At 39.7% G+C, this 14,965-nt stretch overlaps 1 protein-coding gene across 3 annotated transcripts; it reads left to right on the top strand.

The window, feature by feature from the left end:
* The first annotated feature begins 583 nt into the window (after positions 1-583).
* LOC137088829 (zinc finger protein 569-like) lies at positions 584-11,990 on the top strand. Of its 3 annotated transcripts, none has more exons than XM_067452180.1 (3): positions 584-724; positions 3,941-4,089; positions 10,328-11,990. In XM_067452180.1, exons 2-3 carry the CDS (start codon positions 4,002-4,004, stop codon positions 11,878-11,880), a joined length of 1,641 nt encoding a protein of 546 aa, XP_067308281.1. In that variant the 5' UTR covers positions 584-724; positions 3,941-4,001; the 3' UTR covers positions 11,881-11,990. The 3 variants fall into 3 exon arrangements, with proteins under 3 accessions (XP_067308281.1, XP_067308283.1, XP_067308282.1); XM_067452182.1 differs by having other exon boundaries at positions 630-724; positions 3,997-4,089; positions 10,498-11,990; XM_067452181.1 differs by having other exon boundaries at positions 630-724; positions 3,997-4,089.
* The last annotated feature ends 2,975 nt before the right edge of the window (positions 11,991-14,965 follow it).

Below are 14,965 nucleotides of genomic sequence, written 5' to 3'. Positions count from 1 at the left end.
CCAGCGGACACGATTTCACAGTGGGACAGGACAGGATTTGTCATGACACCGGAGTTGCGCAGTAGAGCGCAGGAAGTAGAGGAGGAAGTACAGCTGCGATATCAAAAGCCCGCCCACACTCTCGCAGATGCAGAACAATTAATTATGTTGGTGTGAAATAAACAGTTATGGAAATGTAAAAATTAAAGCTAAAGCTCTAATCTGCTCCCAAAAATTTCGAAAAACATCCGTTAGTGCCTCAGTGACAACTTCACTCAGAGAAGCCGTCAGTCTCAGCTGTCAATCATGACGTCACACCCCCCGTTTTTATAGCATCAAATAACTCAAACTAAACTTACTTTTAAAACGAACACCTGAAATGAAATCATCGTGATGATAACTGCCTTCAGTGACATAAACTAACTTTGGGGAAACATTTTTAAAGTGTAATTTTATTATTTAGTTTGCCTCGCGTCCATTAGAAAACACAGAGGAGCGGCTATACTGGGACCGGTCACCGGGGGGCGATCGAGGCGCGAAAGCTTCAGTAAATGAGAGGGAGACTGCAGGCTTGCTCCAGCATGTGCTCCAGATCAGTGGGTGGCGGTAATGCACCTGAAAGTTGTTTGCCAACCGCCAATAAAAACAGAAGAAGAAGAAGAAGAAGAAGCAGAAGAAGAAGCAGCCACTCCGTACCGCTGACATCAAAAGGTCCGCGCCAGTTACGTTTTTTGAAAGAAGAAAGGTTTGTCTTTAGTCCTTATTTAAATTAATATGTATATAACGTTTCATAGATGTTTTAAAGTTTTTAAGAAATTAGTTCCAAAAACATGTTAATAATATTACCGAAAGCATTTTGCTTTGAAAATGTTGAACCTATTGTAGACATGGATGGCTTTGTCTGAAGTGCTGATATTTTGCACTCATAAATAGGACCAAAATGTATGACTTAAGGCGGGCGTACACTGTGCGAATTCGGACACTCGGAAGGTCGTGAGATATTGCAGACGCTACGAGTCATTTAATTTGATCATCGCATCAAATCAGCTGGTACACGGCACGACTGTTTGCACCGCGAGCCGGCCGCGATCACACGAGTTTTCATGTAACACAGACACTGGACTCCGGAGCTTTCAATGTTGCTGCTATAGCTTTAGATACAAAAAATAAAGAACAAAGGTGTGAAAATTATTTGTTGAAAAGCAGAGAACAGCCATTCCTTTTAACCGAAACAACCAGAGGGAGAGAGAAGAGTGCACGTGAGAGAGAGAGAGAGAGAGAGAGAGAGAGAGAGAGAGAGAGAGAGAGAGAGAGAGAGAGAGAGAGAGAGAGAGAGAAGTGTGTGTGTGTGTGTGTGTGTGTGTGTGTGTGTGAACGCAGTATGTGGCAGCCACTGAGCTAATAATAGTCATATAGATTGATTTGGCAATAGGGGACAGTCATGCTGGTAAAAATCGGGCCGACTCGCCGAACTTTTTAAACATGTTTAAAAATTATCGTAAGGTCGGGAGGTGCTCTTAAAGGGTAACTAAACCCTAGAACAACTTTTTTTAGTTAATGATCTGCAAGAATGGAGCTTTATTATTATTGTTCATTGAGTCGACCAAGGCTAGATGTCTCGTGCGCGCTGTTGGCCAATGGACGTCGCCGTCCGCAACTTGCGGCCATCTTGTCACAGGCAGCTCGCTCACTCGTAACAGTGTGTTTTAATGGTGCATGCACTTTTAAATAGCCATAACTTGCTCAATTTTCAACCGATTTCCAAACTGTTTCGTTTGTTATAAACGTCAGAGATGTAGTTATGACACTACATATTTATGAAGAATTATAACCTTGGACTTTAATATGAAAGTAACATTGAACAGAACAGACAGGTGCAATAAAAAAGGTATTTATGTTAAATCAATAGGCTACTAAAACTGTGTACCGAATGGCAACATGAGAAATTAATCACACGCACACACACACACATATACAGCTCTGAATGTTTTTTTCAGGGCTAGCTATTGCTAATATATATATATATATATATATATATATATATATATATATATATATATATATATATATATATATATATATATCATTATTATAATAAAATTTGTATTTAATTTTTTTTACAGAAAAACAAAAAAACATGCAAACTAAGTTTATTTTAACTTGACAAAAGATTGGTTGTCATAAAATCATTATTGGTTTCAATAAAACCTATATAATTGAACAGCTCGATTGTGGTCTCAGCCTTGATAAAGTGCACGTAAGTTATAGCTGTGATACACAAGCTGCACGATTAAGTGGTTTATCTAAACGAAAAGCTGCTATTTCAATATGTTAAAGCATCCAGATTTGTAGCCATGTTAATAACGTTTGTAAGAAACCAAACCATTTGTAAATCCGTCAAGATTTCAGTGAGATAAGAGTATTTATGTTCGTACAGATCACTCACCTTACATCAGGTTCCACAGAGCCCGACAGAAAGCTTGCCTGTGACAAGATGGCCGCCGGTGATGACGATGGTGATTCCGCCATAAGACATCTAGAGTCGACTAAATGTTTTGACAGTTGGGTTTAAAGTGTTTAAATTCTATAATATATGGTGTAAAAACGTCTTAGTGCTGCCCTCTTAAGGTTGAACGGTGGCTACTGCAGTTGAATTTTCCTATTGGACGTTATGGTACTGCCTTACGTAGGTTTGTACTTCCAACGGCTCACTACCACGCCCCTGGCGGGAACTCACAACGCCCCTGGCGCGAGCTCACCACGCCCCTGGTATAAAAGCATCCTGTTTCAGTTCAAAACCTCTGTAGCGAGTCAGGAGTTGTAATTGCGAGTATAGAAAATTATCAGGATAGCATATACTATCATCTAGTTAGCACAGCCATTTGTATAGTTATTTAGATTAATTTGTGTAGCCTAGATAGTTAATTAGCATAGTTGTTAGTGTAGCATTGTTAGAAGTTCTCTTCACTTGCTTTCAACATCCTAATGAAGAAAATACAGATATATAATGCAGTTGTAAGTACATGTTTAGCTTTTCTTCTGATATTTTTGCCGCCTGTTATGTCTACAGATAATTTTCATACCTCAGAAGCTTTCAGTCAAACCCTGACACGCAAATGGTTGCCGTGGTAACAAACAACAAATCCGTAACGTGCTAGACTGCTGGCGTATGTAGTCTAACTTTTATTTAATGCATGAGGAATATTTAATATGAGGAAATCTGTTGTAATAGGCTATTAGGTTTGAACCTATTGGTCCTGCGCTTTTTTAGTGGCATTCAGTATAAGTATATGGCTGTTCAGTGTTCATAGATTAGTTAGTGATCTCATTCTCTCTTGCGCTGCTGCTTCGCTAGCATGAATGAATGAATGAATGAAAGCATCGTCGGCATCGGGAGTTAAAGCAGTTTGAGCCTACAAACTCTGTGTCTACAGACATTTCACCCTCCTCCACTTCAGGTGAAGGTGGTGGAGAAAAGTCCTCTAGTTTAGATGACTGCTCTGTTGCAAAACTTCTGTCCTCACTCCAGTCACTATCAATCTTTGCGAGTCTGACAACTGTCAAACAAGTTGTCACTACGGGTCTCAGGTGCACGCCCCCCCCCCCCCCGCTCAGCCCCGCCCTCGTCTCGTCCCCTCTGTCTCCGCTGGGCTCTGCCCACTTTTGCAGCATTTTTCAAATATTGCCAGAGGGCGGAGTTAGGCTGTGAACAGGGGTTTAGTTACCCTTTAACGTGCTCGTCTCGTATTTCCTCTCACACGGTGCGAGCTGCGACGATAAGAGCATCCACGATGTCCACGCGATTTCTCCCGAGAAAAAAAAATCGTCTGCGAGTTCGTACGACAGCAAAAATCGCACCGTGTACGCCCGCCTTTACTTTCAAGCGCATCCATACATAGGGAACAGGGTGATTGACGTGTCCCTTTTCTCTATTGATTATTCCCACTTAAACGTGACAAAGAAAAGTTTCCAGGCCAGCAGGATTGAACAGCTGAGATCTTGCTTGGCATACTGCAGGAAAAATGGAGTTTATTAAAGTGGAGATTGTGGACAAGAATGTTCCAGAACCCTGCAGAGTGAAAGATGAAGAAGATGCTGATGAACAAAGAGGTTTGTTTCTTGATTAAGGACTGTTAAAGTACATTTGTTACAGTTATGCATTTTGGAGATCCACAGCGAAATATGTGGCGTTCATTGTAAAGAAAGTAATACAAGTAAAGTTTAAGAAAATTCATCAGACTTGAATTTTATAAAGGAGTTAAAATAGCAATTAAAAATAATTCTGAGTAACACTGTAAATCAATTCAAACATTTTATATCAGTAGTAATCTTGCAGGTTTCAAATTGTTAACGTGAGAATGTCAGAATTAACTTTTAGCACACTAAAGATCACATAACTTAAAAGGTTCATATGCCATAATGTACTCTCCCTCAAGCCTTTCAAGGTTACTTTTACCAAACACAATCCTGGTTCTTCCAAATTTTGGTATCCTAGATTTTGATGCCCAAAAAAGTCCACCATCCATTATAAAAGTAATCCATACAGCTTCAGGGGATCAAAAAAAGTACTTCTGAAGCGAAGCGATGCATTTTTTTTTTTTTTTTAAAAGCAAAAGTTTCTTATTCATAACTTTATAAACTATAATTACTGGCATCCAGTAACGGTTTTGTTCTGGCGGAAGAGTGACCTCTGACCTGACGCATGACTTACTGACAAATGCACAAGTGCAGAGGATAGAGCAATACGAAACACCAGTCACGATTTAAAGTCTAAAATGAGAATTTCTATATAAGTGAAGAGGAGCTTGAGTTTCCTTTTCGATATGGTGCACTAGCATTGTGCCAGAGTTATCCTAGGCTCCCGTAGACAGACATTTAGACTGACAGCAGAAGGTCTAGACCATAGACTGTAAAAAAATTATGGATGTAGTGTCCGTGATGTAACCCATAGGTTTCTGAAGAGAGTTTTTGGAGCGTAAAGTCATCTTGGAAGTGCGCCACTCCTGGATAACTGACAATGGGCAAAGAGGCAGGACGTGGCTGGAGCTGAGGTGATGTGGTGACTTGCAGACAAACAGCAACCCACCTGTCACTCAAAATGGCCACGCCTTTAATCATGCAGAACTTTATGGCTTTATATAATGCAAACGAATGTTTAAAAAAAAAAATCACCCCTCACCATAAAGGGTTGTCATCTATCTGAGGTGTGTCCCCCTTTAAAAAATAATTCAAAACCTCTTTGTGTATTGTAAATAATATATTTATATACCTAAAATAATTGTATTAGTAAAACAAGTAGTAAAACAATAAAAACGCAAACGCGGCCTAAATACGTTTTAAGTTTAGTAACATTTTGAGTTCCCCCCTCTCTTGCCTCACTGTGTTTTTGGTTCACCACGGACCTCACCTACAGGCACAAGTCTGGTGGGAGAGAACAAAGTTCTTCGGTAGTTGTGGAACTCCAGTAAGTAGCTGTTAAGGCAATTTTATTCCCTTTAAACACCAGATGAAGTGATTCTTTTCTCTTTAATACAGACAATGCTGAGTTATTAATAAATTAGCAATGACAAATAAAATGATAACCGATTTATAATTCAGATATTTTAGTGATTGTTGTTTTGGTAGCTTGTTCTATGACACCCACTACTACTAACACGGCAATGATCCTATGTATGAACTGATATTAGGCTAATATTGTGGATCTACTGCAGTGTTTTTTATTTATTTTATTTTTTTATCTTTAATAATTGAATTACCATGTATTGTAGGGCTGGGCGATATGGAGCAAAAAATATATCTCGATATATTTTGCTATATCTCGATATACGATATATATCTCGATATCTTTACAGGAAAAATAACCCCCTAAAAACTACAGCAAAAACAAATATGCCAAATACCACAAAAACCTTTTTTTTTTTTTTTTATTGAAGTGCAAAGAGGTAGTCAAGTGCTTTTGCGACATTTAAAATAAAAAACTCCCTGATTACATAAATAATAATAATTTAACTGTAAAAGAAAATAAATAATATTGCCTTCTTTTCATTTATTTCATGCTTTCAAAAGATGAATCAAAGACTCCCTTTTTTACAGTTAAAGTAAACAGTAAGCATTTTGCCGAAAGATGGGGCATGACTGAGATATAAATAAACTGTTTGTCATAACACCACTTCCTGTTAAATTTGTATCAAAATTCAAACAGTGATGTTTGTCATGAGTTTGACAAAATTCAAACTCATCATGCAGATCATGTAGGCTACACATGAGCTGAATTTCACTTCTTTTCCAGTTACAGAACGAAATATGAATGTCAGAAGGTAGGCTATATGATAATATGATACAGTACAACTGACAGAAGAGCACCGCGTGTCTCAGGACACCCGGGATGTCGCGTTTTTCCCTCTTGGTTAAAACGTGAATAGACCTATTCATCATAATCCCGTGATAAAGCTGACAAAATAATTATAGTAATGATATTGCAATACTTTTTAAATGTTTTCAAATGATATGCGATCATTTTGACATTTTAACCGAAAACTATGCGATCATCAGTTAGACACAGATCATAAACTGGCATGATTGCAACCGCGTCTTGCACCAGTAGTGTCAATCCCTGACTGTGGGGTGAAACGTGCGATTTGAACTATGATGAACATTAATATTTCTTTATGAATTTTAGCAAGCAGTTGTGTTAGAAGGAAAACATGGTCTCTAAACTGAGTCCTGAACAACGCGCGTGCTTGTCAACATGATAACTAATCCTCACCTGGTTGTGGAAGCAGCCGTGTTCAATGAGACAACACGCGAGGGGAGGGGGAACAAAGCAAGAGGCGGGAGGCGCGCGAGGCTCCGCGAGCACAACACAGAGAAGGCAAACAAGCAAAGTGGCGGAATCAGAATTTAATATAAACAATATATCGATATATACGATATGTCCAAATCCATATCGAGCTGAAAAAATATCTCGATATATTTTAAATATCGAGATATCGCCCACCCCTAATGTATTGAACCTATGATAACTCGTATTTAAACAACTATTGTTTTGTTATTTGTCTAGATAAAATGACAGAAAAAAAGAAAAAGGACTAAGATAATTTTGCAGTTCACCAAAATGCCACACATATAGCCTAGAAATCTAGACGCACCCTAGCGGCAGCAAATCTAATCTGCCGTGAGTGTCGTCTAGCAACACTCAATACAATTCTGAGCCGTAAAATTCAAACTCTGGTCGGGCCAATCACATCGTGTATAGAGTCGGTGGGCTGGCCTTAACATAATGACGGCCGAGTTGAGCTTGCATGCTACTAGTAAACACAGAAGCTGGCGAACGGCGGTCTTTCGAATCAGCTTTGACCGTGATTCTAGAAGACTTGGAGTTGAGCTTTTTTCTGAGAAAAGAACGGCACTGAAGTCATTCTTAAAAAGGGAAGATGTGTTCTGAGTTTTGCCGACCGGATACGCCGAAAGTTTAATCTGTCAACTAGCTCTGCTTCACCTTCGTTGCTCTGGTTGGTTGTAGCGCTATCCTATCTCGTGCAGAGGGAGTTTGAAAAACAAACGTTTATCCCGCCCCTCGGATTGAGCCCTGTCAATGGTGAGTTTCCAGACCAAACATCTTGATGTGGGTCTGGCTTGTCAGGCTACCACACATATCCTTAAAAGTACAATTTTGGCTGTATTATGTGTCCCCTTCAAAAACCCTTAATACCCTTAAGATATTTTTTGTTTTCCAAACTGCCCCCAAGTGTTAGATGAAATTTACGCCCATGTGCTGCTGTTTTTTCTTCATCCGCCCGAATGAGGAGAAACGCTTTAGTTTCACTATCCGTCGAGCGTGATACATTAAAAAAGCTCCAAGACGTGGCACAATGGTCAAAAATGATAATTAAGCGCATATTTAAATAGAAAAACAATTAAAAACCTTACTTTAAACAGAGCGGACTAATCATGTAATCAAGTCTTTATGACTGGCCATAAAGCAGACTTGCGTCAGCCGTGTTCTGATTTCATACATGAATATACGTAATCTTTATTCCGCGTTAACACAGAGCATATTACTGGTAATCAGTTCCCAGTGCCACAGTTACTTTGAATAAGTAATCTGATTACTCATTGCTCCTTTAAAAAGTAACTTAGGGCGTTTTCACACCTGAAAGTCCACACCAAGGTCCGAACCAAAGTTTGTGTTTTAATACATTTGTATCCATTTGAATGAATGAATGAACAGACGCATATCGTTGCCAATACTGTTAATATTATGGCATTACTATCTGCAGCACCAACTATACTCGAGGCTAGTTCAAATTCACCAAATGTACATCCTCATTGGGCAAACATTTTATCGGCGCCAACAGGAAAGGAGGAGAAGATTACTTTTTTAGCCAAACAATGTATTTTGTATTATGTTTAAATAGTATAATGTTATTTTTAAATTTCATCTAGGCTATATTAATTATGAAACATGCACAGATGTGCAATATATGTCAAAGATTTCGATTTCGACCACTTCATTAAGATTTGTTTTGTAGAAAGCTTTATATAAATTTTATCTTAATTTTAATAAATGTTTCATAATTTGCCTGAATTTAATAAATAAGCTTTAATAAATAATATAGCAGACAAACTGTGACGGAGAAAATTCAAAAATATATTTTTTAATTTTTTACTAAGGACAATGACTAAAAAAGTGACTTGGAGAAGTTACTTTAATATGATTACTGGTTTGGAAATAGTAACGCGTTCGATTACTCGTTACTGGAAAAAAAGTAGTCAGATTAGAGTAATGCGTTACTGGCATCACTGCCAGTAATTTACTGGTAATGTTACAACTTTCTTTACTGGTATATTGCTGAAACCCATTTTCCAGTATTTTTGAAAAGGGCTTGTTCACACATGATCTGTTAAGATATGTGTGAAAAGGGATATTGTTACAATGTAAACACGACAGCACTCTTCTTCCCCAAGGGAGTTTGCATTATGACAGCTTTGTTTCCAGGTGGACTGTTAAAGAATGCAACACAAACATGACGACAATCAAATGACTATCAAAACACCTGAAGTGTTCCAGTTTAGTGTGCCATATGCATCAGACGTTCAGCCAACAGTCAATGGGCGTGATGTCTGAGGCTGAGATGAGTTATCCTAATGCTATGGGGAAACGCTGAAATTTTTCCAAAATACTGTCACCTGATAGATAATATAATAATAATAATAATAATTCAATACATTTATATAGCGCTTTTCTAGACACCCAAAGCGATTTACATATAGAAGGGGGGAATCTCCTCAGCCACCACCAATGTGCAGCATCCACCTGGATGATGCGACGGCAGCCATTTTGCGCCAGAATGCTCACCACACACCAGCTGATTGGTGGAGAGGAGACCGGGTGATGAAGCCAATCAGGATAGGGGGATTATTAGCAGGCCATGATGGACAGGGGCCAATGGGCAAATTTGGCCAGGATGCCGGGGTTATACCCCTACTCTTTATCGAAGGACATCCTGGGATTTTTAACGACCACAGAGAGTCGAGACCTCAGTTTAACGTCTCATCCGAAGGACGAAGAAGCCTCTCTACTTGCAGTCGAAGCAAGCCTCTGTAGCGGACCAGTGGTGCCTCCCGGATGACTTGCACTTCTCCCCTGAGACTTTCTGGCAAAGAAAAATGGAAAATTATGGAAAATAATTTTTATTTACATCAGTAATGTTAACATTACTGTTGAGCCCTGCTTCAGTATTTTGGTGAAAACAGAGTTTCCCCATAGCATAAGGATAACTGACGCAATCCTCATTCTCAAAGAACAAAGGTTATGTTAGTTACCGGAGCATTTGCTGCCCAGCGGTATTTGTTTAAAATGCGAGAGGCATCTACTCTCACCTATGCTTATGCTACTCCTACATCATGTGTCAAGTCAGAGGTCACTCTTCGGCCTGAACTAGATTTACATATGGCTGTTACCTAAAGGCAGTGATAATAGTTTAGAAAATTATAAATATGGAAATTACTCTGACAAAAATGCATTGCTTGTGCAGAATGCCTTTATTAACCCCCTGGAGCCCCTGGAGCCACTTTTATGATGGATAGGTGCACTTTTTTGGCCTTCGAAATCTAGGGTACCATTCACTCCCGATATAAAGCTTGGAAGAGCCAGGATATTTTTTTTTTATGTAATTCTGATCGTGTTTGGCTGAAAGAAGAAAGGCACATACACCTAGGATGGCTTGAGAACGAGTAAATTATGGGTTAATGGTTGAACTAACTATTTAAGCTGAACTTCAATTTAGTGTTTCTTGTTTCACCTTTTATTTAACTTATTTTTGACAATGTAATATGTTAATTTTAGACCAGATGGAAGTGAAAGAGGAAAGTCAAGAAATGAGTGACGTCAAGGAGAACCACTATTTCGAGAAACCTGAAGATTTTATAGTTGGAGAAAAATGTATCAGTTCCTCGCTAACTGAAAATAATTTCTCACAAAAAACAGAAGCCAATAATTCTTTCTCCTGCCCTCAGTGTGAGAAGATTTTTATTCACAAAGGACACCTTAAAGAACACATTAGAATACACACTGGAGAGAAGCCATATGCATGTCATCTGTGTGGAAAGAACTTCATGTGTAAAGGACACCTCAATAGTCACATGAGAATTCACACTGAAGAGAGGCCTTTCACGTGTCACCTGTGTGGAAAGAACTTCAAGTGTAAAGGAAACCTTAATGTTCACATGAGAATTCACACTAGAGGGAGGCCTTTCACGTGTCACCTGTGTGGAAGAAGTTTTGCGTGCAAAAGCAGTCTTACATGTCATGTGAGAGTTCACACCGGAGAGAAGCCTTTCTCTTGCCCCCAGTGTGACAAGAGCTTCTTACATAAAGGAAGCCTTAGGTTTCACATGAGAAGTCACATCGAAGAGGGGCCTTTCAGTTGCCATCAGTGTGGAAAGAGTTTTACAAATAAAGAAAACCTAAAGTTTCATGCAAGAATTCACACAGAAGAGAGCCCTTTAACTTGCCTTCAGTGTGGAAAGCGTTTCACAAATAAAGAAAACCTCATGTGTCACATGAGAATTCACTCTGGTGAGAAGCCTTACACATGCCATCAGTGTGGAAAGAGTTTCACAGATAAAGGATACATAAAGCGTCACATGAGAAGTCACACCGGAGAAAAGCCTTTCATATGCCCTCAGTGTGGAAAGAGTTTTACACATAAAGGAAACTTTAAAATTCACATAAGAATTCACACCGGAGAGAAGCCATCCAAGTGTCCACAGTGTGGAAAGAGTTTCACACATAGAGGACAGCTTAAAGATCACATGAGAATTCACACCGGAGAGAAGCCTTACACATGCCCTCAGTGTGAAAAGAGTTTCAATTGTAAAGCACACCTTAACAAGCACATAAGAACTCACACCGGAGAGAAGCCGTTCACATGCCATGAGTGTGGGAAGAGCTTCACAGTTCAAAGAAGCCTACACATGCACATGAAATATCATTCTGGAGAGAAGTTACACGAGTGTTCTGAGTGTGGCAAGAGGTTTGCAGAGAGCAACACATTGAAAACGCATTTGCTCATTCACTCTGAAGAAAGACCGTTTAGTTGCGAAAAGTGTGGCAAAAAGTTTATTTTGGCAGCACGCTTAAAGGCACATCTGAAACTTCATACAGATGAGAGACCCTATTTATGCTCTTTGTGTGGAGAGAGTTTTAAACTGCTTGGCAGTTTAAAATCACACCAGAAAATACATGCCAGTGAGAAATCTTATGTGTGCCCTGAGTGCGGGAAAGCTTTTACCAGAGCAAGCTATTTAAAACGGCACCAACGGACTCACACTGGAGAAAACCTAGACAAAAACCTTGTCCAGAAAGTGCAAAATTTGTCTTCTGTAATTAGTAAATAGTGTGATATTCGGTGAGCTAGTGGTGATGTTTGTCCTCTTCCAACAAAGAAAAATATAAGCAAAGTCACGAAAAATCATTGTCATTTTAATAAATATTAAACATTCCATATGGTTGCTGCTTCTAAAAAAGAACAAAAAAGCATAAAGTCACATTGAAAGACTAGGTCTCATGTTCAAGAGTACAAAACCTGGCAAGAAATACTTGTTATTGGCCAAATGTAATGTTTTGACTATGTGTTGCTGCAAAAATAAAAAAGAATGTTTCTCATTAAAAGTGTTCATAATAGAGTTGATACACAGTATATAATGTAAGCCCAGTTATATAATAAACCTAGTAATTTATCTTTGTATTCACATTGCTATAACTACTTACAGTAATACAGTCTAAATGCTGGCTGCAGTTGAAGGATTCAGATGCAAAAACCTCTAAGTCCTGCTTCTAAGACTTGCTTCCTGCTTCGCTACTGTTCGGACGCTCTTGCTTACTGCTCCGCGCTTTGCTCTATCGCTTCTATATTTTATCTCATAACTTCAACTTCAGCAAATCAACACAGCGCTCAAACAACAAAGCTTAACATTTATGATAAAACTTGAAACTCTGGAGACTGGATTACTACAAAAAAGCGAACACTTCATTCGACCAGCCTCTCCCTTCCATCAGCTTACATTCCGGAAGGGAAAACACAGCTGCCTACTATCGAAAGGATAAGAAAATGCCTCTTTTAGTTCAAGAATCTACTTGCTGAACAAACTGCCACAGACTTTCACAACGGATCGCAGTTCTTGAAACAGTTATTTGCGCAACTACCAAACCGGACGAATCACACAGCAGAGCTTCATTACAGACGTCCTCTGCACACAGCTGGTGAGTCCCGTAAATTTAGTGCTACTCAACAGATGGAGAAACAAGTAACTGATCAACACATTAATCGATGGCACAAACAGGGGGCAAGACCCAAACGCACTCGAGACGTCAGATTGTCACGAGCTTCATATATTGCTGCAGTAGTATGCTCTACCCCAGACACAAGGATTGCAAACACTAGTTTCCGACCACCATCGATACATCTCGAAAACAGATTTGAAGTATTAATGAATGAGGGTGATGAATCCCAAAACGTGATGAATGTGATCGAACACAGATTGCATCAGCCCACAGCTAACACTAATGCTAACAGGCGCTCAAGGTCGAGCAGACAGCGGCCCTCAGCTCAGAGCGCAGCCGAGCCAAGGACTCTGATAGTGGGTGACTCTACAGTCAGAAACATTAGCAGCAGAGATACAACTACATGCTGCCTTCCACAAGCAACCATTTCTGATGTAAACAGGGAAATTCAGAACATCCTGATAAAACATAAGACCGCAAATCGACTTATCATTCATGTAGGGAAGAACGATATTCAGAGAGAGCAGTCAGAACTCATTAAAAGGGATTTCAATTAACTTTTTGAAACACTTAGCAAACTGAAAGTTCAGCCGTTCATCAGTGGACCACTGCCAGCAAGAGGAACAAATAGATTCTCACGGTTGCTTGGGCTTAATACATGACTGCAAAAAACCTGCATGATGAAGGGAGTGAATTTCATCGACAACTTTAATCTCTTCTGGAGCCAGAGACAATTGTTTACATCAAATGGCCACCACCCAAACAAACTTGGTGCAAGAGTGTTAAAGGACAATATCTATTTTTCCCTTCATCATCCTTCAGCTGTGTGTTCTAACCCACTCAACCTGATACAGAGTATGGACGACCACAGGACTTTTCAGCAGCTGAATGGACATGTGGCTGACACATCCCACAAGGACAATTATAAGACCACGCCCCCACAACAACAATTGCTCACGGACACACTCCCAGCTGAGCCCTGCCCACAGAGCTCACCACAGACTGACTGTGAAGGATTAGATCTGCTCCAAGATTCAGCACCCAAGGATGATTTTCTGGAAAATGGACATGGAAGCCAGGACAACATATTTCAGCTTCCGATAACACCAGAGCAACAGCCCCTCTCACCGGACATGTCATTCCTCTCTCCAGCATCCCCGCATCTGAGCTTCTCAGAGAAAATGGAGGACTTGGTTCATGCTGGAATCAGACTATCACACTCAATCGCTATGAGCCCCCAAATATCGACCAAAAATCGTCGAGCCCCACAAACACCAAAGCCTGTGGGCCCAGCTTGTCCTCGCCCTCCTCCTGTGAGATTTCTTCGGTCACAACGCCAGGGCCCACACCCTCCTCCATCTGTTGTAGGTGAACCAAAAACAACTGATTCCAGCTCTCAGTGATGTGTTTTGGGGCCCCGCTATGATAACAGTAACTTTATCAAATGTTTACAAAACAAGGGGGAACCCAGTGTGCCTGCCTCTTTCTCTATCTCTGTTCTGTTACGTGAAAGAAAGTCTAAGGCCTTGTCAGGCCATTTAATAAACCAATATAATCTGCTGCCTGTTACCTGCCAAAATAGGATTAATGTGGAGAAAAAAATTATTACTGTTAAGTTAGCGCTTTTAAACATCCGTTCACTTAAGAACAAATCATTTCTAGTCAATGACCTAATAACCAATAACAACCTAGATTTTCTGCTTCTAAATGAAACGTGGCTATAAGAAAACTGTAGTGCAACAGTCCTAAATGAAGCAGCCCCTCCTAACTTTACTTTTATGAGTGTTTGCAGATCTGTTAGGAGAGGTGGGGGTGTTGCTGCTCTTTTTAAAGATTTCTATCAATGTAAGCAAGTATCATTTGGTGACTATTTGTCTCTAGAATATCTGGGTATTGTGTCAGGTCATACTTAGAAGGGAGAGGTTATTATGTGAGTATAGGAGACCATAAGTCTGAGTGGACATCCATGACATGCGGAGTCCCACAAGGGTCAATTCTAGCACCACTCCTGTTTAACCTGTATATACTGCCACTGAGCCAAATAATGAAAAAGAACAATATTGCTTACCACAGCTATGCTGACGACACCCAGATCTACTTAGCACTATCACCTAATGACTACAGCCCCATTGACTCCCTGTGCAAATGCATTGATGAAGTTAACAACTGGATGTGCCAAAACTATCTTCAGTTAAACAA

Source organism: Pseudorasbora parva, chromosome 9, assembly GCF_024679245.1.
Source record: "Pseudorasbora parva isolate DD20220531a chromosome 9, ASM2467924v1, whole genome shotgun sequence".
NCBI lineage: Eukaryota > Metazoa > Chordata > Actinopteri > Cypriniformes > Gobionidae > Pseudorasbora > Pseudorasbora parva.
The sequence above is the reverse complement of the archived record's forward strand: the minus strand, read 5'-3'. Positions and strand labels throughout refer to the sequence as shown.

Excerpts from the sequence above, each read along its gene's own strand:
- LOC137088829 (XM_067452180.1), top strand. The coding sequence starts at position 4,002 with ATGGAGTTTATTAAAGTGGAGATTGTGGACAAGAATGTTCCAGAACCC. Across the intron at positions 4,090-10,327 it reads AGATGCTGATGAACAAAGAG|ACCAGATGGAAGTGAAAGAG; the intron begins GTTTGTTTCTTG and ends TGTTAATTTTAG.